General features: G+C 40.7%; 2 protein-coding genes and 2 non-coding genes across 4 annotated transcripts; 2 read left to right on the top strand and 2 right to left on the bottom strand.

The window, feature by feature from the left end:
* Positions 1–11,892: 11,892 nt before the first annotated feature.
* On the top strand, positions 11,893–12,399 carry crhb (corticotropin releasing hormone b). The gene has a single exon (XM_041065960.1). The coding sequence runs from the start codon at positions 11,893–11,895 to the stop codon at positions 12,397–12,399; it is 507 nt and encodes a 168-aa protein (XP_040921894.1).
* A 1,613-nt stretch (positions 12,400–14,012) lies between these two features.
* trim55b (tripartite motif containing 55b) lies at positions 14,013–19,015 on the bottom strand. Its single transcript, XM_041066287.1, has 8 exons — positions 18,727–19,015; positions 17,969–18,138; positions 17,057–17,234; positions 16,739–16,834; positions 15,765–15,998; positions 15,610–15,632; positions 15,015–15,139; positions 14,013–14,925 (listed from the first exon to the last, which is right to left on the bottom strand). The coding sequence occupies exons 1-8, from the start codon at positions 18,853–18,855 to the stop codon at positions 14,753–14,755; spliced, it is 1,128 nt and encodes a 375-aa protein (XP_040922221.1). The 5' UTR covers positions 18,856–19,015; the 3' UTR covers positions 14,013–14,752.
* An 839-nt stretch (positions 19,016–19,854) lies between these two features.
* On the bottom strand, positions 19,855–19,927 carry trnaa-agc. The gene has a single exon. It is a non-coding gene; the product is annotated as a tRNA-Ala (tRNA).
* A 408-nt stretch (positions 19,928–20,335) lies between these two features.
* On the top strand, positions 20,336–20,421 carry trnay-gua. The gene is given in 2 exon segments: positions 20,336–20,372; positions 20,386–20,421. It is a non-coding gene; the product is annotated as a tRNA-Tyr (tRNA).
* The last annotated feature ends 6,557 nt before the right edge of the window (positions 20,422–26,978 follow it).

Raw genomic sequence — 26,978 nt, 5'->3', positions numbered from 1 at the left:
AAGCGGTGCTCATTAGCAAAAGGGCAGAAGTCACCTTGCTCCACTCGTCCTCAGGGCCACTGTCACTTATCGCTAACAGAGTGTCAGCGTGTCACTAGCATGCTAAACATCCCCGTATGATCAGAGAATCAGTGATGATAATGTACAGTCCTTCCCCTGCTCTGAAGACCGTGAGACTCCTATCAGCCAGTTTCCTTTGTTCTCCAAAAAGTTGTCTGATCAATGCCGTGATTAAATGTCGGTCACGCATCATGTAACCCTTTGGCCTGACATGATGCAACAGTCCCTAATTGCAAGCTACACTCACCCAACTGTCCTCTCCTGTAGCATGACAGATGCCGAACAGCATCAGGATCCCAGGGGACGATCCTGAGCTAAAAATAATATGGATCACATACATCTATGCAAGGACCCTCAAGCATCGGTATGCACGCTTTGATATGTAAATTTAATCCGTGCTTTTTTATCCCCTTCCTTGCCCTAGAGTTTGAGTAAGTGAAACAATTTAGAAGAATTTCACAAGGCGTCTCAGGTTTAGAGTTCTCAAATGCCCCTGGTTTCTAAAATAACATTTGATCTTGAATTTTAAAGCAGCGTTTGTGCTAAACTGTATGAAATCCATCAGGTTGAATTAAACCTAAACGCGCCGCTTACCTGTTCACATAAATGAGTAGTAATAAAGCTTTTACTGCTGAGGCTGAGACTAATTTGTCTATAAACTATCAACTCTGTGATTTGCATTTAAAAGCCAGTCTTATGTGTTTGCAAGTGGTGCACAAAAAGTAGAAAACGCCATTTGAAAAATTAATTTTCTACCACATTACAATTACAGATGCAAAGGTGAGGCACTCATGTACTGATTGCCTGTTTGCAAAATGTATCAGCTTTAAATGATGACTAAAATTAAGGTATGTTTGCCGCACAACACGAGGCAAATACCTGACATCAAGAAATCGTATGGACAAAGTGCATTAGCAAAGAGAAACGCCGGCCATAAATGGACACTTTGAAGTAGAGTGGCTAAGTGCCTCGAATGAACAGCCTCAAATATGACCACTAAATTGAACCAGCACCTCTGTCCTCAGTCTCGAGAAAACTGTAAGCTGTGGCCTTCAGCATACAAAACCTTGACTGTGAGGCAGGGCTGCCTTTTAGAAAACACTTTTATCTAATGCCTGTGCACAAAGAAGCAAAACCTGGCGTAAGGAGCACAAAACCTGCACCCCTGAGACATGAATGGATCTGAACATCAATGAACCTTTATGGGTAGTTTTGGATCTCAGCGTGCAAAGCAGATTTCTAACTTCTTCATCCTTCAAAGAGGGAATTTTTTTTTCTCTATTCAATAAATACAGTTTCAGACTGTGACAGCATCTAAAGAAGCCCTGAATCTGTTTCAAAGCAAAGCGTGACTCTGCTCCCTCTTAGGTGCTTGATAGTATTTGGCGTTTCTGTTATTTCGTCCACATTTCGCTCAGGCTCTGAGGTGGTGGTTTTGAAACGTGCGATTCCTGCTGCTCTATTATCATTTTGGACTCGGCAGGAAGTGAAGAAACTTGCTAAAATGAGCTGTGATCAAAAGTCGGTGTTCCTCAGAGGAAAAAAACACAGAGGGCCTTTCATTACCATTATATGCTACTAACATCCCAAGGTCTTTCATGAGAATAACACACGCGCTCACACGTTCACTTTGTCACTCTCTTCCCTCAAACAAACACCTCAAAGTGAAACCAAACATCACCAGCTCTGTGCTAATTCTCAGGTTTATTTTGAGGTTTTTTTTGTGTGTTTTTTTTTTTTTGTTTTTTTAAAGACTTTTCGCCGCAGCAGAGATTTGTGGATGATTTACACTCCGGTTTCATTTGCTCATTGCCTGCATACATGGTGTCAATGGAGAGCAGTGTGTGCGACAGCCGCAAGGACTAAACTCCACATGTACTCCCAAATTAAACATGATGATTCAGTGTCACAGATGATTTAGAACAGATAATGGATGGAGGATCAATTTTGTTATTCTTTACGTGCTGTTACAGGCACGGAGGAGGGGTGCAACAAAGCAGCATCTTGACTGCGATTGTGTGAACTGCCTCAGGCTATGTACAACCTACTTGTGGTTAGTTAGGCTCCTGCTCCTTCTGCCCTGTTTGAAAGTCATTGCCAACCCAAGTTAAACTAAACTAAGTCCACCCCCCGGCTCAGTGTTATATCACACAACTCAATCAGGCAGATGGCTGCATCCACTTGGTCTCAGCTCTCGCTTTTCTGCTGGATGTTTATTAGTGCAAAGAATACATGGTTGTGAGCACTGACAGAAAACACATACCCATGCACACAGGCATGTGTGCTGGGATACAAAAACAAACATAGCGCGCGGCGGAGAGAGCGATGGCTTCCAGCTCGATGCAGAGAGCGAGAGATTGGTGTTGCGCCAATATCCAAATCCCCCATCTAATTAATGTTTACATAACTGTGGCTAATGTAATTCACGCTCGCCCATGTTGACAGGGGTCAAGGAGCTTGGGGAAGCCCACCTGAGTTGACAATAGCCTGTGTGGGAGTTGTGTGCACAGCCCAGTGAACTGGACACATCAGTAGGGAGTGAGAGGAGGGGGGGAAAAAAACACTCTAATTACAAAACACAGCTTGCAAACAATGCTCACAGAGCAATTCAGTAATCAGATTGAAAGTTCTTGAAAAACTTGTTGAGTGTAACCTGTTGGCCCGTGATCAATGAACATATGCTTTCCAAGCACATCCTGTCTAATTTTGGTAGTTCAACATCTTTGCATTAAGATAACTATGTTAGAAAAAGACACTATTTTAACATGAAAGCAAGGTAATTAAACAAGCATTACTGACTAATATGTAAACAATTAGCTATGTAAATGAAGGTACTCAAATATAATGAGCTAAGATTGAATTCATTTCTTCTATTTACAGTATCCTGCAGCAGCAGCGCTGACGCTAAAGCAGTCACAACCCGCCGCCATGGCGGAGCACTTAGTGAGTTTTAAAAGGCGCTGTAATTTAATTGCGAGGAATCATGGAAGCTCATCTAAATTGCTGTCTCGACAGGGCAAGGGCGACAAAGACAAACCTCACCTTTACTCCGTGTGACATACGTTATTTTTAATTTTCAAGCAACACAGTAAAGGACACACTTCCCTTTTCAGCCACCTGAGAATAACCTCCAATGCAAATGCAAAAAAAAAAAAAAAAAAGTTCATCATCTAAAGTCATCAAAGGAAGTGTTTGTTGTAGGTTGTCACAGTGGCAAAAATAAGTGCGTAGTGAGAGAAACACATTTAATTGTACTATAATTAGATATCTAAAAAAAAACACACACACACACATGGCCTGTTTTTGTTTTGCCTGTGCTACATCCCAGAATGAATGTGAAGATCAAAAAGTGCATTGTAATAGTGGAGATAGAGTGGAAAACACATCCAAACATGACATCATTATCAGCAGTGATGACGTTTGTGTTCGCTCTTGCTCACGCCTTGGAGGATTCAGAGATTTATTGAGGGTAATGATTGTTGGGGTGAACTGTAAGGTTAAAAAAAAAAAAAAAAATTTGTAATGTATGGCAAAGATACAATTTTGTGGATTCTGGAGAAGCTTTTCTAAAGATTAGGAAGATGGTATAATGTCAACCATACAACAAAGAAGAGATTTAGAGGCTGAGGCAGGATGTGGTAAGCGGCTTAGACTACATACAGAGGTCAGTGTTAGCAAGCAAAACTGAAGATGGTTGAATCTGCAGATAGCGTTATTCTTAGGATGCCAAAGAGCAAAACTCAATGCTATGAGAGGCCAGAAGTCGGATATGTAGTGGTGAAAACAGACTTTTAGAGAGGCGGCTGCAGCACACGCACAAAAGAAAACACAACGGGGGCTGCAGAGGCCTCACTCTTGACACAGACAACCCTGAATGGAACAAAACAAAAACATGCTATTGACAGCAGCGGCATCGGTGCTTCGCCAGCAGGAAATGGCACAGTCTGCCAAAGCAGCTGAAGTAGGGACAATGGGTAAACTTAGGAGTGTAGCAAGTAAAGGAGTGCATCAATATGGGAGTTGTTTGAAATTACAGTATATTATAGGCAACTTAGGATGTACCGCCGTTACCTCAGCAACTCAGGCGGTGGCTGTGTGAAGACCACACGTTTCCTCTGGGCTCAGACACAGCGGTGCTTAAACATATCGAGATGCAAAGTCTTTCACAAGGTCAATATGCTTGGCAGCATAACAAGAGCCTGGCAGCTGCAATTGAGAGCATATAAACAGAAGCTAATTTTTCACCCTTTAGCAGTACAGACCACAGTAAATTAAACTAACTTTGTCGAACTAGAAGAAAAAAAAAACTTCACTTACTGGGCTAAAGTTAAGGTGGCTAGAGAGCCCTCAAGACATTTTTGTTAATGTCTGACATGAAAGCTTTAAGTTAACATACGTAAGAAATGACATTTTGTCGCTGTCAGGTGAGAACCGCACATAAATGTCAACTTTTTATGAGCAACGTCCTGTTTTCAGCTTTGCGACAGTGTAATTTTTAGCCGAGCCAAGGGGCTTTAAAATTATTTATTGAGATTAAGAAGCAGGAGAATTTTCACAGCCCATAAGGGAATACTTTTAGAGGGCACTGACGGTGAAAACGCAAATGTTCTATAAAAGGATAATTTATGAAACACATTCGAAAGAAGGAATCAGCTTGATATTACCCAAATGACATACCCCCCTCTCTCTCTCTCTCTCTCTCTCTGTGTGTGTGTGTGTGTGTGCTTGTTACCTTTTCACAGACTAGGTGAGGTGTCTTTCTATGTTAACGCTACCGGGGACAGTTACATCAGATCCTCTGCATTGCTAAATGTTTGGATGACCTCCCATCATCACTGGATAAAAGCAGCAGAGGGGAGGGGTGTTTCAGTTCCTGGCACCTTTTCCTCTGCCTGACAGCTGTCTCTCTGCATCGCTCATTCCAAGAAACGATGTCACTCTTGACTCGTCCAGTCACTCACACTGATGAATTTACTAGAGAAGACCCGCTTGCATGTCCAGCCACCTGCCACCCGTCCTTACTGCGTCTTATACTCCTCTCCACCTCCTGCTCTCTCTGATCACAGGCTCCTCTTCTCTACTGTACATTCACCCTTCCCTCCCTCTGGAGGGTTAAGCCTGATGTTGAAAGGCTTCTGACTGAGGAGCTTCAGATTAATGTGTGTGTATCTCTGTTGATTGATTCATTACATTAGTTTTATTTGGCTAGTTCAGTTGATTGATGCTGAGCTCTGGAAGCTTTTAAATTACAGCCACTCAGTCGAATTAATCACAGAGAACAAAGTCCAGTCCAGCAATGAATCTCTGACACAGTTTATGCTTTCAACACCACAATGTATTTATTAAAAACACATTATTCATTGCACAGCAACAAAAGACCAAAAAAAACAACTTCTTTCCACATGATCTGTTCATTTCTGCATTCAGAGAAGTTAATATTGCTACTGCAAGGCTAGTTTTTGTGTTTACTTTTGTTGCCGTCACTATAGGGAATTGTGTTTTGTTCAATCTTCTGTGAAGAAAAGATGAATGTCTTTTCTTCCCTTGTACTGTTCTCAGATTTTCCCTTTGTCTCATTTTTGATTTTGGCCTGGTGCCACTGTGCGATCAGAGTCTGTTAGCTCCTCGCTGATGATCAGAGAGAAACCGAGGCGGGAATACAGACACCTACACAAACAATCAGAGAAGAGGAAGACTTTGCAACTTGTAGAAAACCCTCAGTCGTCCTCTGATCTTAACCAGTAAAACCAGAAAAACAAAACAAAGGATGAGTCATTTGATTACTTACTCAAGGGTGAAGTAGGCTCAGATAATGAGGTCAGTTATGGACAGAATTTTTTTTATTACACTGACACGCTTTTAATTATCCTCTAATGTGATAAACACCATAATGAAAACTATATTTTTTGCTGAAGACAGACCCCTTCCTGCACAAAGGAAGATATTTCTTTGACCCCATTTGCCGCTCCATCAAAATACGTATCACTGCCCAACCCTTCTTTTATTGTTTTCCTCATTAGACTATTTTAAATGCACTTTCTGAAAAACAACAATGCATCCCATCCGGCACAAACACAGCTGATTTCACTCCATCTTCACTGGCTTGCATCCTGTCTAATGTGGTGGAGGACATCCATTACGCGTGCTACGCGGCAAATGCCCAGCGCGATCATCTGAGAGGACGCTGGGTTTGTGCACACGGCTTTAACAGGCAACCGGAAGTCCCCTGTTTGTACACATATAGGGAGAGAAACTGGCATTTCTGAGGAACTGGCAACCTTCAGTCCATTGGATGAGCTTGTTGCCATTCAGAATGAGGATTTAACATCTCTGATATCTTATAGACAAAGGCCAAAAAGTGAACTGTGACATGATTAATGTCACATAAGCCTTCTGAAATGTGTTGACCAAACTGTCTTGACTATTCAGTCATAGTGAATAGTTGAAAAAAAAAAAAACAACACGAAATGCTGCGACAGACATGCTTGGTTGAAGAAAGGAAAAAAAAAAAAAAAACACCGCCTCCTCTACACTGACAGTTTTCTCTCATTAGTAGTCCACTTGACAATAAATACTTCTTCCATCCATCAAAACTGCCTGTGTCTGCTCTTCAATGCAAAACAAACAACTGGGAAGTTCTCTGACATACAAGTTAAAATATTACATAAGAAAATAGCTATGTAATGGCAGCCATAACCAATTTAATCTCCATATTGGAAACTTTTCTTGGTCTGATGAACTTGTTTTGGATCTTAACCTCCCGCCAAAATAAACATCAGACATCCACAGAGACAGGAAGAAACCCATTCAACCATTTCAGCCTTTATGCTTGTGATTGTAACTTTAAATGAGGGTAGCTGCGCTGAAAGAAAAAAAAAGAGAGATTTTTAAGGTCATTGTCACTCAGAGACAAACTGAGTCCAGAATAAGGAAAAGCAATTGAAATGTTTATTTTCTCTGGCTGTTTTCTGTCACATTGACCCATATGACAACTGTCAGTGTCAATGCATGTGATGCTTGTCATTCATGCTCTGAGACCTAAAGTTATTTTGATCTCCTGCCACTGATCAACACTTTACAAAGGGCATAAAGGGTTGAAAGAATAACTTGGTTACAAATGATTCAAAACCTGGACCAAGACACTACACTATGAACACAGTATCAGTTTTATATGTTCGGATTAAGGGGCCCCAAAGAACCAATTATGGCCACAGTGTGTTATTAAAGAGCAAAGAAAACTGGGTTACAATTTTGGTAGAATGGCTTTGCCCTAGATTTCCCTTGAGATGACAAATTTTGTCACGTTACAAAGCAGTCAAATCGACACAGTCTAAGAGTGGACGACTGCTGCTGCTTCACACATTTGAGTAAAGCAGTACTCGCGTTTGTCACGTATCACTGAAGTAAAATATCACCTAATGACGGGAAATCGTGCACAGAGGCAGAGCAGTCATTAGGCACGAAACAGAGCTAAACCCTTAAATATATCTCATTTTAAAAGAATAAAGACAGTACCCCATATCCAAGGGTTACACTTACACATTACAACAGCAATGAGAGATGTATAGATTAGGATAGTCTGAGATGCAGCTTACAATATATGACAGTTGAGAACATTTCAATTTGACTAAATCGTGAGCTACACATCATGCGTCAGAGCTGGAACAGAAGACTATTCTTTCTCGAGTAAAATTACAGGAAAAAAAAAGTTACATTTTGAAAACCAAAACCTTCATGTTATAGTCCTGTAAAGTCGTATGACTCCACATGTGGAGAACGTTTATAGACCTGTTCCTTTTGTCCTTTTCCGCACATTTACTGGTGTCTAGGAGTAACCTTTGCTGAAAACTACAGTGCCCAGCTGTTCTGGAACATTACTGAGCCTTTTATGGGAGACAGGGTTGATTTAATTGTGGCCCTTTTTAAAAAAAAAAAAAAAAAAAAGTAGGAACCGATGGGCTTGGGGAACAATGTCGCCAACAGGGTAGAGTTGTCAGAAAGCAATGAAAGATGGGGCTGACAGATTGTTGGTTTGTTTTCACTGGATTTGTTGTCAACAAGAACATTGTAGAAAAACCTCAGACTTATCCCTCTATGTATTCAGTGCATTATGCATGGACAGACAGATCTACTATCCAATTTAAAGATAAGCTTTTTTAAATTGAAGGGGATGTTTAATCTCCTAATTTTTCATAATCATGGCTGGATTTTCCTGATCAAATTTAACAAATAAAAAGGGAATTTAGACGTGTAGTAAATATTGACTTTGCGGACATTATTTTCCTTCCAAGACCGCTGTGTGAGGAGACTGGCACCCACCGTGTGAACGAGCACGAGGGGAAGCCTCTGATTTAACACCTTAAGAGGTACGCTGGCTAGATTCATATAGACAGAAGGGCCCCTGAGGGTTTTCGCTGCATTATGGACAGCTTTGCTTCACACGTTCTCATGCAGGCTATGTACACGCTGCGCAGTTGCATGCAAACCATGGGTGAACCCCGGGAAAGCCAGCTGTCTCAGGTTCAATTTTTCAAAAAGTGATCATTTCAAGAGCTTCAGAAGATTGTTGTGTTTTATCGTGATTTTTCGGATGGATTGCTTGTGAAATGCTGAATGTTGCATCAAGACAAATTCAGAACAGCTCCATTTAAAAAGCGCCAGACTTGTGTTGTTGAATACTTGAGCATCAAGTAAAAGAGAAGGGATACTGGCAAGCAGCTTTCATCCTGCATAATTAATGAGTCTGTTTAGTCTTAAACTGCCACGAATGAACATTTTCATACATTACGTATATGTCTAGTGGGGCTGGTTGAACGAAAGCTTTATGTGGTTTTGTGGTCAGTTGGAAAACAATAAAAGCCATTTCTGTAAAAATTTTCTCTGTTTTCCGTGAAAGGCCAAGCTCTCGCTTCTGTTAGAGAGTTGTTTTTATAACAAGTTATATCACTGAGCTATAAACCAGAAGGACACCTGAGCTACAGGACTGAGGTGAGGTGGTGGTCTAAGTGCTGAGCCCTGGGCTCTGCAGTCCCAGCGATCAGCACCAGAATACCTCTTCATACTCATTTAAACAGCCAGAGCGACCTTGTTTATTAAAATGAGTTTGTCAAAGTCGAGCAGAACACCGGAAGTATTAGGAAAAACACAGCTTAATCCACCGGGGGGAAAGAGGCCCAATTATTTAGGAAGGGACAGTTTGGCGAGAAGCACTTGTACTTCCTCGTAGCAGATCGCAATTAGAAAGGCAAATGATCAATTAAAAGAATCTGTTGCCATGGAGTTTGTTTGTCTGACAGTGGTTCTGTGAAATCCTTTCTCAGAAGCAGTTTTCAGAGCCTGCTGTGGAAATTCAGCTTTAGTCCACTGAAAAATATGATTTTCATCATAGTCAGTTTTCATGTTTTCCACCTGCACAGACAGGTCAGTGTCAAAGGTCATAATAAGTGGCAACATCCCAATTTTCCTGGAGGAATAGTTAAAGTTTTATCCAATCTAATCGTCTGAGAGACTCGCTCTAATTGAGGAAACAAAGGGATAATCATTTAAGCCTGAGTCTTTTCCGGTTGTGGCATCACAGGACAGTATTTCTCTCCCAGTGATCTGTTCAGGGACAGTGATTTGAAAATGAGGTGACATGAGCTGACCACAAGCAGTCACTCTCTCATCTGGCGGTGTTTTCTATTTGTGTCAGCCAACATGTGTTTCTCATGATGGGACCTGACACCTCCCCCGGAGCAGCGCAGAGCACGAAAAGCGACAAAGTGGAGAGGCTACGGGAGAAGCAATTCCACACCGACTGCAAATTACGCTCTGATCGACTAAAATGTCAACAGATAATATGTGAAATTTGGGAGATGGTAGAAATGTTTAAGAAAAAAATCCATCTTGTGCTCCACGTCTACATTTACAAAATCAAATTTTCTCCTCTCCTCTCTCTTAAATTGACAGTTTTTTTTTTTTTTTTTTTTTGCTGGAGTGCACAGTATGTGCTAAGTCACTTTGACCTCTGCATATACTGTATGTCTGGAACTCAGTCTTTTCCCCAGGCTGAATGTCTGGGTGAAATGGATTTGCTGTTAAGGATTAATGGGAAGGAAATTACTATGTTTTGAAGGGTTACTTAACAAATAAGTGGCATTTATGTTTAAGTGGAAAGTGCCAACTTTTGCTCATCATACAAACATTAGTATTAGTAACTAGATATTTTATTGCATTCCACTATAGCTGAAGTAAATGTGAAACAGAGAGAAAGTTTAAGATTCCAGCTGTTTAAGATTCTAATGGCTTGTCTGATATTGGATTGAGCTCTCCATCTTGGAATAATGGTTTGGCGGTGGGCCCTTCTGGAGCGAGGTGTCCGAGGCATCCAGTGGCATAGGTGGTGACGTAGTATGTGCAGCAGCAATGAATCACTGGGAGACAATGCCCCTCTCGCAGCCTGAGCTGTTTGCAGATGCACATTCATTGAACAACACGGATCAGATGGGAAACTGCTCTGGAATCATTAGTGTGGTGCAATATGCAGAAACAAAGCCAGTCCAGCACATTGCACCAAAAAAGTACCTGTTGTACCTGCAAATATTAAATGCATTTTCAATATGTTCAGTCTCTTAATTATTAATTTTTGTTTTTTTAAATTACAACATGGCTCTCCAAAAGTTGATAGTAAAGACCAGTCACTGTAATTTGTTATTTAAGGAATGATTTTGTCAGGAAAAGCACGTTTAAATCTAATCCTGCACTCAGAATTCTGAAAATGAACTGATACTGAGAAGCACGAGAAAAAAAAACAATTTCAAACTTATCTTTACTTGATACTCAGTCGTTCACTTTTGTGCATTTTCCTCTTAGAATTCAAGAAGAATGATTTTAAACGAACTCATTCAAATGAAAATGCCAGCAGGTGTGGCACCTATAGGGCCTGTTCTGAAAGCACAGGGGTAGACGCTCGCTCGTGCACACGCGCGCACACTCACATATGACTCATCTCATCTAAACTAAAGCACTTTGTCAGAGGCGTCCATTCACGTTACACCCATGCAAGAACGCGCAGACTCAATCTCAGCTTGGAGCGCGACACTTATAGTGAGGTTGGCTATATAAGTCCATTCAGCATCTACTCTTTAAGTAACTATATACTTGTTTCTTCAAAGAAGTGAAGGAGGGCGGCATCTCGCCAACTACCTGGCAACCTACACGGCTGTGCTGGACCTCCTCTAAAGATTAAAGGTATGAAAGGCTTCTTTTATTTTATGCACATTGTGAGTTTGTCTGTGTATTTTATTTGGCATGATACATATTCTTATTTTCTCATCTTAAACTCTGACTCCAAATAAATCTGATGAGGGAAAGATTGCGCTTTGGCTTTACAAACGTTCACAGAAATGCTTTTTTTAAAAACAGATCACAGGATTTTAGTCTTTAGTAATTGCATTGTATTTTCAAACTAGATCTTGTGTCACAGAAACGGAAACAAGTGTAACGACAGTAGGCAATAATAGTTTAACTTCCACAGTCTGTCCATTACTGAGCCAAACAGACAATCAGTCTTTACGCGCAAACGTTGCACATTCCGGACAGATTTCACAAAATCCGTATGCAAGATTAATAGAGATGAAGGTGAATCACAAAATGTGTTACAACAATAAATAAACTGTAACACTAATTTCTAGTTACCAACCCGTTGCATTATTGCAATGTCTGTTTTACGTGTGCGTAAACTCCTTTTTACGCAGCAGATTTAACACTGTGGTTCAAATGAAAAATAAACGTTTCTCATGAAAATAATCCGGGGTTTTCTTTTTCTTCATAGATTCCTGTTGATATCCTGACATGAAGCTCAATTTACTTGGTACCACCGTGATTCTGCTAGTTGCCTTCTTACCGCGCTACGAATGTCGGGCTATTGAGAGCCCTGGCGGTGCTCTGCGCGTCCCAGCTCCCCAAATCCAAAACTCCCAGCAGCAGCAGCAGTCTGGTCCCATCCTGGAGCGTCTTGGAGAGGAGTATTTCATCCGACTGGGCAACGGGGACTCTAACTCTTTCCCATCCTCCTCCATGTATCCCGGCGGATCACCTGCCATCTACAACAGAGCGTTGCAACTCCAGCTGACGCGGCGTCTTTTACAAGGGAAAGTTGGGAACATCAGGGCGCTCATAAGCGACTTCGGAGACCGCGGGGACGAGTCGATGGAGAGGGGAAGGAGGTCCGAGGACCCGCCGATATCCCTGGATCTGACCTTCCACCTGCTTCGGGAGATGATGGAGATGTCCAGGGCGGAACAGCTGGCCCAGCAAGCGCAAAATAACAGAAGAATGATGGAGCTCTTCGGGAAATGAAGACCTCTTTCCAGTCCGCCAAAGATCTCCTTTCCCATTCTTTTCTTTTTTTGCATTTTTACCATCAGCACAAAACATGCTCTGTACAATATAGTGCTGCTGTATCACTCTATTATTTATAGCTTTAACCTCAAACTATGGAGCATAAACGGGCTTGACTTATAATGATCCGATTGTACCCTGCCATTTTAATGTTGGTGTCAAATGTGTAGAATTACACCGTTCTTCATATTTGAGATGAAATACTTCTGTTAAAGACATGAAATACTGCATTGACAAAATTGGCATTTTGTTTTAGATTATGGATCACTGTATTTATGATATTTATGTTTGTTAATAAACTTATGTGCAACCAGTCATTTTCTGTTGTGCAAGAGAACGTCTTATATCTATATATTTTTTAATAAAAGATTCAAAGCAATGCTTACACTTCTCTGTGGACATCCTTACAAATGAGTTAATAATAGCTCCCAGATAAACAAACCAGTTACTTTAATTCTAATTTGACTGACATATACTTTCCTATTATTTTCTGACATATAAATTTGGAGTCTGACATTGGAAAAACTCAATATAGGTTTTACTGGTTGAAGATAAAATATGATGGAGAGAGCACAAGTGGCCACTGCATCTTGAGACTTGCCTACACAGATATTGATTGATTGAGAAAGGTTTTGAATATATAAAAAAATAATAAAAATTTTTTATATGGTATAACCATGGCATTGCTCTGGAGCCAAGTCGTGGGTTAGCACCATGCCTCCTCTCCAACTCACACACACACACACACACACACACACACAAAATTCACAAAGGAATGCTAAGAGCGCTGCAGCCATGCAGGTGAGGAACATTCACACAGCATCCTTCCTCCTAAACCCTTAATCCTCTAGAGGCAACTCTCATTATACCAGCAAGAGAGAACCACAGACAGCTCAAAGATACACCACTGATAGCTAATGAGTGTGAAAGACAGTGTGTTTGTTTGTGTGTGTGTTTGTGTGTGTGTACGTGCATGCTGTGTTGATCCTTGACCCACAGTGTCAGGGTAAACTAAACAAGAGCTGTGAATGTGAGTCATCCTATTCTGTTTGGCCCACTTAGCAACTTGGGGCTTAGTGCTGCATTGAGCCCATTTGTAAAGGATCCAACTCAGTGAGAGATGGTGTACAATAATTAGATGGGACTCCGTGGTGGACTACCTCAATAGTGGAGTCACAGCAAGGTGAGACCAACGCGAGGCAGCAAATGGACGACTGATGGCCTGAGGCTCACTGCAGCCTCTTATGTACAGTAGGTTTTCGGCAGGAACGGCATCACGACCATACAGTACTGAGGGATCTTATAACTGTCTGAACCAGCTATAAAAAGGGCACTAATGCCCCTTCTATCTGGATTCCCTTTGACAGAAATAAATGAAAAGGGGTGTGAAGAATTGATAGAGGCAGGGTGGAAGAGAAAAATAAGTCTTTTTTTTTTTTTTTATACTTTTTACACATGCGCACATACAGACAGCGATTGGGTGTTACACAAAATCTATTTCATTGCTAATTCAGGCCACGCACAAACCTGAAGTACAGCGACACGTGTGGCAGCAAGATGAAACTGAGGACTGTGGTTCGGTTTGTTTTTTTGGTAACAACCAAAGAAACACAACAGGTTGTCTGTACAATCCAGTTTTAATGAGACATAGTATACAATACACCATAACATTGCAAAATGTGATGTTTTGTCCTTGTTAGGAAAATATACCTGTGTTATACAACAAAGAATATGACACATAATACAGGCTGTTGCGTGTCTGAAATTCTGAAATTCTGAAATGTCACCGTGATAGTTTATTGCTCGGGCTCCTGTTCTCATAAAGTTATATCAGTCATAAAGTATATGACAGGGAGGAAAACCTGAGGCCCCTCTCGTCAAGCTCTCTAATGATGTAGTTTAAGCTGTGAGTTGCAAAAGGTCAGCTACATAAAAAAAATGTACGAACATATCTGAGTTCTGGAAACAACCAATACTCCCTCATAACCTGTCTGTGATTTAGTTTGTCCAAAATGAAAAGGAAGATCCGAGACATGTACTTAATTAGAAAAAAAAAATTATAAGATCAGTCAGTATGCGATGGTGCACGCTAACTTAATCAGGATAAGAGAGAAAGAAGTGAACAGAAACTTCTGTCTCTTCGTTTACATCTACCTCAGCAACTCACACTTTCCCTCCGGCACGGATCTAAATCCGTCTCATTGTTCCCCAATCTGGGAGAAAAAGTATCACAACTGACCTCAAATCAGCATCTAGGAGCAACACTTTTCCTGCTCCTTGTTAAGGCGCTGTCTGGGCCGGCGGCTGACAGCTAGGTCGAGGCAGGGCTCTTGGCTGCGCTGGGGGTGGTGTTTATCTGCTGCAGGGGAGGAGGTTGGACGGAGGCGGCTGTAACGGTACTCCCTCCAGAAACAGTCTGGGCCCCTTCTCCTTCCTCAGCACCTGCCTCGCCATCCTCATCCTCGTCATCCTCGTCCTCTTCATCTGTAAAGGAAATAAGCAGGGAAACCACAAGTCAGATAACTGAGCTGTGAGCGGTAAATTGCAGCCCTGACCGATCTCTGTCCTTTCACCTAGGATGAAGTCGATGCTGCGCAGGGCCTTGCCCTCTCTCTTGAAGTTGACGCTGTAGTGATCCATATTCTCATAGCCACGCTCAACTTTATCCAAGTGTGCTGTACTGGATGCTTCTGCAATCCTGAGTGCAAAAGGTGCAATTAGCATATTTATAGAAAAAAAAATTCACCCTCAGATAGTCAAAGTAACACTTGTTATTTATAATCAATCTGTGAGGTTTAGCACATTCCTCAAGTTATTTCGGGATGCCACTGCCAAAGATAGGGATTTGCCTCATTTCACAGAATTACTTTTGACAGCTTCCAGACAGAAGGTGTGACCTTGCTTGCTGCATTAGGGCTGGTGGTTTTATGTCTGGGTGCAGATGTAAGTTTGGTAAATGACCCACTGGAATAGGAAAAAAAACCAGAACCAAGAAAAGGGCACTAAAAAAAAAGAAATATATCCCAGTAGTAGTTTTTAACGCTGTAAATTTAAAAAAGATTTTGATCTTAATATGACAACATGTTATCTTCTTTACATGGCAAACATTCTGTATTTTCTCTTACCTATTGTCAATATAGTTATTGATGCATAAAAACGAGTACTCACTTTTGGAGGAGAGGCTTTGTGTTCTGAAAGAGACAGGAAATAAAGACAAAATGTCCATTAAACTTATACATAAAATATTGATAACTGTAACCATTTTATGTGAAGTTCATGCCATAATTTCTAACCCCATTTGTGTCCCCCGTTTTGACTCTGACCTGCAGGAATAGGGCCATCTCCGGCTCCTCCATGGTCTGGATTCCCAGCTCCACGAGCTTACAACTCTCCTCCAGATGGTCGCCGTACTTCCTGGTCAGGCCTCGGATGTAGTTCACCTTCTCTTCCTGTTCAGCCGTCACCTTCTGACTCATCTCCCCCTTCTTCACCTCAAGGATAGAGTACAGTAGGTCAAACTTCTCGCACACCAGAGTCTTCTGCCTCCGACCATTCTCCTATACATGTGTGAGTGAGAGACAGAAGATGCATAGACGCACACACAGAGGAAAATCAGAAATTCTCAAAGTCCATCCATATTAATCATCCATCACAGTCTTCTTGGTCACAAATACAAATGCAACTCTATGGTACAACAGAGTTTAGAGTATTTAAAACCAAAGATTGAGCCAAAGAAAATGAGGAAATAGTTGTTGTCCTCTGTGTACGGTTGTGTAAATAGTGTAATGACAAAATTGTGTGTTTAGCCTGCTTCCGCTCATCTGGTGGTGCCATATGTGCAGGGAGGACAGTGAAGCTCATTCTGCATGTCTGTCCTGAGTGACGCCACTGAGGGCGACACATGGGGGACTGGAGCCACTCCAGCTTCCTCTCTGCTAGAGCCAACTGTGGCACGTGAACCACAGGAAAGCTGTCTGTTCTCCCCCCATCAATTACACTGCTCGTTTTTAATGTCAATGGGCCAGAGGAGGAGCGGAGTGCCCTGCTAAGTGCAGGCAGAAGAAAATGTGGAGAAGAGACAGTAAGACAGACCGAGGCGTCGTAACATTAAGTTTCCTCTCTCCGCCTCGCCGTCTAAATCTCACAGACAGATAAAAGCAGCGAGAGTGGCAGTGACAAGGACACATTACGTCCGTTGGTACGTCTGTGCAGGTGAGTGCAGGTGCATTAGTGTTTGCACCGAGTGAGGCTTGCTGCGTGAGTGAGCGGCCAGGCGCTGCAGCAGTTGGACACTGACCTCTATGGCACGACAAGCTTCCTCTAGCTGACTAATGATGCCTTGCATCCTGTCGTTGCTACCAACCATCATGGCGATCCCGTCACTCAGCTCTGTCTGGGGGGCAAAAAGGGACAAAGTTATGATGCATATCAATGTACTTTATGATGAAAGAGGGTCAGATTGAGATTTTCATATTTTCTTCTTTAAAAAAATGACAGTATCTAGACATGCAACCTTTATTGAGACACGTTACATTTTCAAAAATTAATACTATCTACCTGTTGTAATTTCACGTTTTATAGTATTCATGGCCTCCATGAGTATTTCATGCCTCACCTTCTTTGTCTGGTAAATGCTGCTAATAGGTGCCACCTCACAGTCTTTGTGGGCTCCAAAAACCTTACACATGGAGCATGTGGGCACACTGTGGGTCACGCAGTAAATATTGATCTTTTCTTCCTCGTGAACATCGCACATGGGAGTTTCTTCCTTCCTCTCCGGCGCCGGCTTGGTGCTGTCGAGGTGTAAGGACAACAGCGGCACCTTCCTGTCAGGCTTTACATTTTATTGCATATTGATGTGATGTGCAATGTCTGTTTGATAATGTCAAAGGCACACATCTCAGTAGTTTATTGATGATCCATCAATCTTGTCTTGCCATGCACAAGGACTGTCAACACTGAGATCAATACATCACCATTACACTGTACAGTATACAGGTACGGGTGCAGGTCTTCAGTGTTATTTAGATTTGTATCAATATCCCTCTTTTTTATATTTAATTTATCCCATAAGAATAACTCAAGGAATCAGTTAATCATCCATAAAATATGTAATTTCTCTTGAGCCAGTATGAGGTTGAACATCTTGAGTGTATGAGTGTTGTGGATTTTATGTCATACAAGCCTTTTGGCTATACAGTCAACTACTCAGATTAGGGAAATCATCTGTGTAGACAGACGACTAAAACTAGAAATCTGTTGTCACTCACTCCAGCGCTCTGACTCAGAAGCCACTGGCACTAAGGCCACACCAGCAACTGTTACACTTCCTGCCACCACATCACCAGTTTGTCCTTGTTTTCCTTCATTACCTCTGTTCGCTGCCCTTGAGGTTAAAGACAGCTTTGACTGACAAACAAAGCCTGTTGCTGAACTGTCATGGTGTAATGTGTTGTAAAGTGTTGACCATTTCCTTTGATTCTGTGTTATATCAAGAGATGCCAACTGTGTGTCTGAGCTGTCTCACCTGCTTGACTCCTGCTTGAACATATCAATAATATTCTCAACAAGCAGGTTCCTCTGTAGCCCGTAGACACCATGCCTGTCCAAAACCACCTCATGTCTGCAAGACGGGCACCGGAAGCGGCCACCAGACGTCAGTGAGCCACTTCTTGTTGGAAGGTATGGGTTTGAAGCCTGTAAACAGTCACATTTAAAACCCTAAATTTAGTATGATGACACAGGGCTTTAATGGATGGATTCATCTTTCGTGCAAGAATTAATTAAATTGTTTCACTCAGCAGTTATGAAATGTTAATCCGATGGATTAACAGTCCATATTACAAAAGTGTAACCCCATCGCCAAAATGTTCACATTGGTGGAGAAGTGTTTAAATGCAGGGACTAACACTTGACAACAACTAAACCCAAGTCTTACATGTTTACTGATGGCTGTGATTTTTTTAAAAAGTAAATAACATTTGTCAACACAGCCTTAAATAGTCGTTTATGATTCGTTGTGACACACAAAGTGCTGATTTTCTGACAAGAACTCTACACTTTCATGTGAGAATATACATCTGTAATATATGTCATCCAAACAGTTATGAGCTGGATCTTCAAAACATCAAAGATGTAGGGCAAGTACATAAAAATACCATTGGTTCAAATGACATAGACTGCTAGCTGGAGATGTTAATATATAACAGCAGTGCTACTCAAGTTTATAATTATCTATTCCTTAATGTTGAAAAGTAATCAGTGGCATTTTGTTTAGTTGCTTACCTGGAAAACATCATTGGCACATTTTCTGCAGAGGTTGTGCTGGCAGGGTAGGATGACCACAGGTTTTGTAAATATTTCCAAGCATATGGGACAAATCAGCTGCTTCTCCAAGTTCTCCATGGTATTCATTGTGTGACAAAGACTTTCATCAAAGCATAAAGTAGTGCCGAAACTATACTAAATCCTAAAGCTGGTAAAGTTAGTGAGGAGTTCGTTTTTAAAAGCAATCCACAGCAGGCCCGGAGTCATGAAGAGTAGGCCTGCTGTTCATTTCATAGCGGGTGTGGGCTCCTATCTTGCTGGTGTCAGTTCTGTTTTTAGCAGCTCTTGCTGTCACGTCAAAGGTTGCCATTTTTACCTTGCCCATATTTGAAACTGAGCAGGGCAGTACTGAACAGCTGCCTACCAGCCTCTACACTGCTATCAGAGGTGACTGTGTGTGTTTGTGGAGAGGAGGGGGCTTGCATCACATGTAAATATCAGTTATTGCATAGCCCTGATTAAAGGATATCGATCGACTTCCAGACTGTGCTCATGTACAACTATGATGAGATAAAATATGATTCTAATATTCAAATTTTAATTGATTTAAACAATGGATTAACAACTGTATCTACAGAAAAATATATACACTATACAAGTCAATAGCTTAGACATAAACGTCTGTCAAACACTTCCTGTTAAATGTTAGCTTAACGATAATGCTAACTTCTTAGATAGCCGTTTGACACGTGACGTTAGCTAGCACCATTCCAGGTGACCGTCGAAAGGGACGGCCATCCGAACTTGGAAGCAACGACTTTGTACAACAAAGCTATAATACCCAGGCCAAAAGGTATGTTACAACATTATCTAGCTACAACCACAAGAGAGCAGTATTTTACTGAGCATTAATGAAATTGTGAATCTGTGAAATTAGTGTTTACCAAGTTTGTGTTAATAAGCTAGCTAGTTCTAGGCGCTTGGCATAATCAGCTAACGAAAACTAGCTTAACGCATGAGTTCTGTGATAATTGTTGCATGTCACTCCATTACTAAAGTAAGTAGTCAAGTAAACAAAAAACAGTTCCCCGGACGGCAATATGTTGATGTGCACAAACACTGTGAAAAAAATAAAAAAGGTTCATTTGGAGAATGCGGGCATCGATCCCGCTACCTCTCGCATGCTAAGCGAGCGCTCTACCATTTGAGCTAATTCCCCTTCGAAAGTACAGTAGTGCATCTCCCGCTTTTGAAATGAGTGGAACCCGAAGCCGCTGACCAGGCGCTGCCTGATTTTGCAACGTTTTCGTCTGTACTTTACACTAACAGCTAACTTTATTTGTTCATAAACTGTGAGAGAGTTTCATAGCGCAAACGTCTCATTCTTCTCGAAGCTCGTTTTGTTCATGTCAGTGTAAGGTGACAATTATGACATGCGGTCCCACGTACCCGCTAAAGTCGAAGTCATATCGGTTACAGCGACCTAAGGCGGACGGGGCGAAACTGCGTTCGGGCGACGCTTGTTCGCGTTTGTTCGTGCACGTTTATGGAATAGCTGTTTTCAGTACTTCCAGCTGTATTTTTCTATTGTTTTAAAAGAGTAGGGGTTATCAGGGAGAAGCAACTCCCTTCGATAGCTCAGTTGGTAGAGCGGAGGACTGTAGTGGATACATGGTAATCCTTAGGTCGCTGGTTCGAATCCGGCTCGAAGGAGAGATTCTTTTTCTTAGTTCCCTTAGTTGTGCACATGTATGTTCAGTTTAACTTATAGCGTTCGCAGTCTGACAACAAAATGAATTTGCATAGACTGGAAAAGGGAATAATAAATAAAAAAGAAATAATAAAAACAAACACATCTTAATAATAATGAAAGCGAGAGAATATACATGAAATGCAGTTTCAAAAGCAAGTGTGTGTTGTGTTGTGTAGAGCAGATGTTGAAATGCAGTGCCTAAAATATATTGCTATTTAGTATTTAGTAAGAATTTGGAAGCATCCTGATGACTAATTACCTAGTTTTTCACTGTCACACAAGAAGGTTAAATTACAAATTTTCAGCACAGTTTTGCTTACAGTGCAGGTCTAGTCAGTAAGCATACTGCATACCCTGCTTTGTTGTTATTATGTCAAATGAAAATTGATCACACCTGCAAGCACTCTGTTCAAAAGGGACTTTAAGGATGATTGTATAGTGTTCGATTTGGTTGCAACTCGTGATGACAGCAAACATTATCATTTGCTTTGACTGTGAAATGGCCTATAACTATACTGCAAACACATTTAGGTGGATGACTCAGAAAAAATAATTAGCTGTTGTGTTGAGGACTGCAACAAGCATCAAACACTAATAAAGTGTCTTTGTTTATAATGGCATTTTTTAGTGTTGCTGCACAGATGCTATCCTCTGTTCGGTGATTTTTGTCAGCAGTACAGTAATTTAGATCAGGAATTGCAACATTTGTACTCCAGTAACGTAGTGCCTAATTGCATGCTTGTATATGAGCGTTTTCGTTTGTTAACATATATAAGTCTGAATGAAGTGTGGACATTTTGCTGCTACTCACCGTTTAAAGGAAAGGAAAACTCCATACTCTCAGCTATGATATTTAAATGATTGCTGCTGTCATTGTAGATATTCGTACTGATCCAAAACATTTTGTTGACTTCTTTTTCAGGAGGAATCTCTACTGCCACATGTATAAGTGGCTGATCCTCCACATCCCCAGAGTACATGTTCATAGGTTTACACTTGTAGCAGCAGCCACTTTCGAGATCACAGACAACAAAGAGTCCCCTCAACAGTCCCCCTTATTTTCTGACTCATATAATATGACATTTGCCTTCCTTGCACCTCTGTTCCCATTATAATAAGGCCACACGGCTATGCACACTATATACTTTTCATTCAGGCACATTAAAATCAGTGAGTCATATTTAAACGTTTTAGACAGATGTTATCACTGAAAATGAATGAATGTCATTCACCAGCTTTCCCCTCTAATTTGTGTCTCTTTGTTTAATTTGGTGCGCATTCAGGGACACTAGACCACAGGTTGGGAGCCACAGCTGTCAAGCCACTGTAACAAGTTAACACCTCAAAGGTGAGAATTAGGTCTTGAAAAGAAAGGAAGACATATTAAAACAGAGTGGGAAAAAAAATCCTCACCTTAATATTCATATACTTTTAACTGTAAAGTTTCTGCGACTTGTTTTGTAAATCTGTGGAAATGTAAAATTACAGACCTGTTGCCTTTTGTCGTTAAGGTATATAAGTATAGGCATGTGCATTTTACCTGATTTCTCCTTTCTTACCCTTTTCCTGTCATCTACTACAAATTCTTGCCACTGTACGATGCTATGGGCATACCACTTCATTCAGTTTTAATCATTAGTTTTTTAAAAGGCTGAACCAGTATGATGAACTCTGTATGTTCATTAACAGCAAGCATTTAGATGGCTCCTGAAAGTGAATTCAAATGAGATCAATTAAGAAGATGTTCTGGGGTATGTCTTAGTGATTGAATTGAATTCATAATTTTTAAGCCATTACTGTCTGACTCATAATATTGCAGTGCCTGTTGGTAAAAATGCATAAAGATTGAAGATTGACAAAATAAGAGCTGTATAGAGATTTCTTGATGATGAAACATGAAGAACATGAATTGCTGCTTGAGAGGCTAGAAACGGCCATTTTAAAGAGCCTGGTGCCTCGTGTTCCTCTGTTTTGCTCAGTCGCACACAGTATTTATTCGAAAGCTACAAAATATTCAGCATGAGGTGCTACACACACAGACTTGCACTCAGCAGCACGTTTAAAGGCCTGGAAGCTCGTAATAAAGATAAAAGTGTATATGGGACCAGAATAAGGGGCAGAGCAAAGGGTGCCATCTGTTCTCTTGTATGAATATTTCAGTTAGGTGGAAGTCATATTGTATTCATACAGATGGCAAGCAGTCATTGCCTGTGATTTAAAAGGTCTTGGTAAGCATTCCCAGATAACATTGTATATTGGTTTAAAAGGTACAACACGCTTTCTAATTGTAGCAATAAGAGTAAACATAATTAGTTTATCGCATGGTTATTTTTTGCACTCATTAATGACATGGATGGTTTGCTGTAAATTTTTTACACTTTTAGAAATTAAAAAAAAAAACAGAGGTGTTTTCATATCTCTTTTCCTTTTTTGATTTTTAGACTGTGAGCGTCAGAACATCCTCTGACATGGTTCCAAGTCCATGTGTCCCTTTAAGACTTTCCAGCAGCTCCGTGTGCGCAGGACTTCTGCAGATCCAGAACAGAGATCTTCTCTTGAGGTAGACAGTGACTCTTGGCTCATTTCTGATGCCCTTCTTTATCACGACCTGCCAGCATTTTATTCACCAGCATTTAGCTGGGCTCATGAACAAAATGCACACAGGTGTGCAGCCTCTTGTTTAACCATGTGAGGCTGCTGTAAAAACTATTTAAACATACACTACAAAAACCCAAGTATAGATGTATTAAAAAACAGCTTAATGCACATTTACCCCACATCCACATTCTCCTCTACTGTAAATACAACAGTCTAACCACCATACTGGGTGGCAGTGCTTAAGTCAAAGGTAATTAGGCAGCAAATGGATTGATCACATTGACCTTTTCACATCTACAGCAGATGTCATCTCATACCATAGTGGTAGTAATTATCACAATCAAGATTAGGCTTGTAGAAGGATAGTATGGATCAAGGTTCCACAAGTTTTTAAAAAATATCCAAGAACTGTAATAAGGCACATTGACCCACAATATCACAGAATAGTAAGCTTGTAATTCTAAATAATCTTCAGGTAAAGAAAATAGATTTACGGTGAAAAAGCTGCTGACAAGCCTTAGCATTTTCCATTATCTACCACATTGTTTCTGGGATAAGCTCATTAAGTATAAGTACTGTTAGCAAATAGTGGATTTAGGTGATAAATGTAACCATCACACTTTTTTTTTTTAAATGCCACATTTGTCGTATAGTCACTTCACCAGAAGGAGGATGAAATCAAACAGCCCGATTTCCTCATGGAGTTTTATGTAACATCCTCTCCCATACAATGACGTAAAAGGGACGTCAGTCTGAATTAACAGGCACCACTGCAGCTCATGGTCATGGGAAACTGAGATGTGCTCAGCATTCAAGTGCTTCTCTCAACCTGGCTTAGCCATCGCACCCTCTGCACCACGAGAAGTGCAGTCAACATTGTCTTGTCTTCAACACACTTCAGAGTGCAGTGATGCAGGGTGATTTCAGCGTCCAGCAGCTGAGAGTCTGCCTGCATTAAGCATGTTACACTAAGGGTACAGTAGACATGCAGAATGCAAGAATTATGATGAATATTTTGACATTTATTCTCATGTATGTTTGAAGTTATTTGACCAACATTGGCACATGTGCAGCTTAATGTCTGATTTTTTTTGTGAACTTGTGGACTAAGATCCTAAAACAGAAAACAGAGAGAGAGGGATGTGGAGACATGTTGTATAAAGTAAACAGCAAATATTCTTTGATGCAGAGATAATGTGACTTAAGAAACTAATTCCCTCAGTTTTTCTGATTTATTATGTAAAATGGGCACATAGTGGATTATCTGTGACAAAACACATAGCCTGTGGGATTGGACAATTACTCAGCGTTTAAATCTGGATCTAAGTGTCTCAACAACAAGTGGTAGGCAGTTGTGTTTTGGAAACAAAATTGCCTTACCTATTCTCACCAAAGACATCCATACAAGCCTGAGTACCAACTTCCTTTTTATTTACACCCCAGTAGTGTTAACTTAGTTTCTTCACTACTACAATACATCAATATTTGAATGTTTAGATTCTGTTGTTGCTGCTGCTGCTGCTATTTTTATTTTATTAGTGTTTTTCTAGCCATCTAATTTCTGTTTGAAATAAACAAATGAACAATGCCAGCTGATAAATAATCTGAATTTTAATCCTAATTAAAGGAGTATCATACTGTAGCCACTACGGAGGAGCTGTTGTCGAGCGAGCTGGCCTTTAACACAGTAAAAGGCTGCTATCTAGTGGTAGAAAGGGGCCAGGCTATGTCCAGTAGATGCACTCACTGACATCATTGCAGTCGTCACCACACAGGGCTTTCATTGTACTTGGGGTTATGCTGTTACATTTAGATCTTATGATTCATACTCTTTTTTAGCATGTATGAATAGTGTGGACTGAAATGAGATTTGTCACCTCACTAACACATAAATAACAAATTAAGCTGTCACACATTGGTGCTATCTAGGACTCAGGCATTATGTTTAACACTTGTGGACTTATTTTACACTAGCACCACATACTTTTCCTCACAGCACATATTCAAGTACAGGAAAGCTTTAGCACAGTGTTAAGCACAAAGATGTGTCAGGTTTGAGACATGTTTGTATTTGGCAGGCATTATATAGTGTAGCTCTCAGGATATAGGAGAATATTTGCCCATTATAAACCTAACCTGTTTCACTGCACAATTAATATCCTCTGATCACAAACTAAGCTAAAACCCTTCTCTTTCAGAGTAAATTGAGATATTTTTAAATTAATTTTTGAGCCACACTGTCCACGGAAGGGCTCTTTTTCACCACAAGATGGCTCCACATACACAACAATACATTTTAATGTGTTTGTAATGGCATCTAATATAAAAGTATACTGCAGTACAGAGATGTTGTTTATTTTTTTCAGTTCATCATGATGAAAATAGTAATCCATTTCAATACAAGTGAGATACCAGTTGTAAATGGACTTAATAATTGGGAGGAAAAGGTAAATAATTAGTGGCGAAAAATTCTGGACAGTCATTTAAAGAGAATGTGCAGTTATGTCACATAAAATTTTAAAACATCAGAAATCAGGACGGTGCACATGCATGTGCGTGTGTGTTAATGTGTGGTGGTGTGTGTGTTTATAGATGTGCATATAGAATTTATATGTCAAAGAGCATTACAGGTGTAAAACTGCTGCATGGGCAATGAAGCGATAGCTAATAAGTCCAGTGATGCACACGGTGTCGTCAGAAGGTAGCAGGTAAATCAATTAGGGACACCACGGTGGATTGCAGTCTATCTCCAGAGAGCTCTCAGCGAGACTAAAGTCAGGAGGAGTGGAGCATTGGGGGTCTCAAGCACATACCTCAAGGGGAATCAGCAGGTATGCAGCTCACCTGTTTTACTGAGGCTCCTGAGGCTGATGCTAGAGTAGTTAAACACACCTGCCCTACTACAAAGGTGTGTGTGCATGGTGCGTGTTAGTTTGCATGTATGTGTGAATGTGTCAAAAAAAAGGGGGGGGGGGGGGATAAGAGGAAGAAATTAATTAACAGAAATGCCTCCCAAATCCTTTTCCCACATGTACACTTAGAGAAGTGAGTGTAAAATATGTGCTGTCCTGTGCACACACTTGTGACGTACTATTGACGTAGTCATATACCAGATCAAGCAGTTTCAGTGTTGTCTGGCAACAACTGGTTTGTAAACTGTGAATGCGAAAACAGTACCACCCATGTGTGGTTGACCTTCTCTTTTCTGTTTGGCAGCAAATACCTTTAAAAAAAAATCAAGATGTGATAAGTTAGTCACTTACACTAACACAGGAAAAATAGCAGCAAATTAAATGGTTTTAGAGTGCAATAAGTCGTTACGCCATCCAGGGTGTAAAGTAATTAGCTAGAAGTACAGTCATTGCGAAGCTTTTTGCACCTACTTGGACTTCTTTAAATGCATTCAACTTTCATATTAATGCAGTTATTTTTATTAAGCATTCTGCTCAAACTTGCAAAGACAAAGGCTGCTAAGAAGGGCGACAGTAATGGCTATTTTAGGAAGATATTAGATACAAGTTTGAGTGATCCTGTTTTCCCTTAAAGAAATTCTCCCCAAAAATCTGCTCAAGATGTTTACTTCACTACTTGGCAGGAATTGGTGAGGATTTGTGCGGTACGGCATAAGTTGTGACATGCTTTCAGTCTGAATACTACATTTACCTTTTAGGTGAACATATGTGACTGAGGAACTGTTAGTGTTGACTTTTACCCAGTTTAAACAGCTACATTTGTGGTTTCAAACACAATAGCTTCACCGTACATAAAATTGAGGTCAGATCACAGTATACCTCTTGTTGAGTTGGCTATTCTAGCACTCTTTCCACCCCTGCCACTGTCAAAGGACACATTTGTTGTTCTGTTTAGCAGTGTTGCCTTAGTTGCCTGGAAAAGATGCAGGACCTCTTTGTAGGGGGCA

The sequence above is a fragment of the Toxotes jaculatrix genome, chromosome 20, assembly GCF_017976425.1.
Source record: "Toxotes jaculatrix isolate fToxJac2 chromosome 20, fToxJac2.pri, whole genome shotgun sequence".
NCBI lineage: Eukaryota > Metazoa > Chordata > Actinopteri > Toxotidae > Toxotes > Toxotes jaculatrix.
Note: the sequence above shows the minus strand (reverse complement) of the source record. Positions and strands in the feature narration are given on the sequence as shown.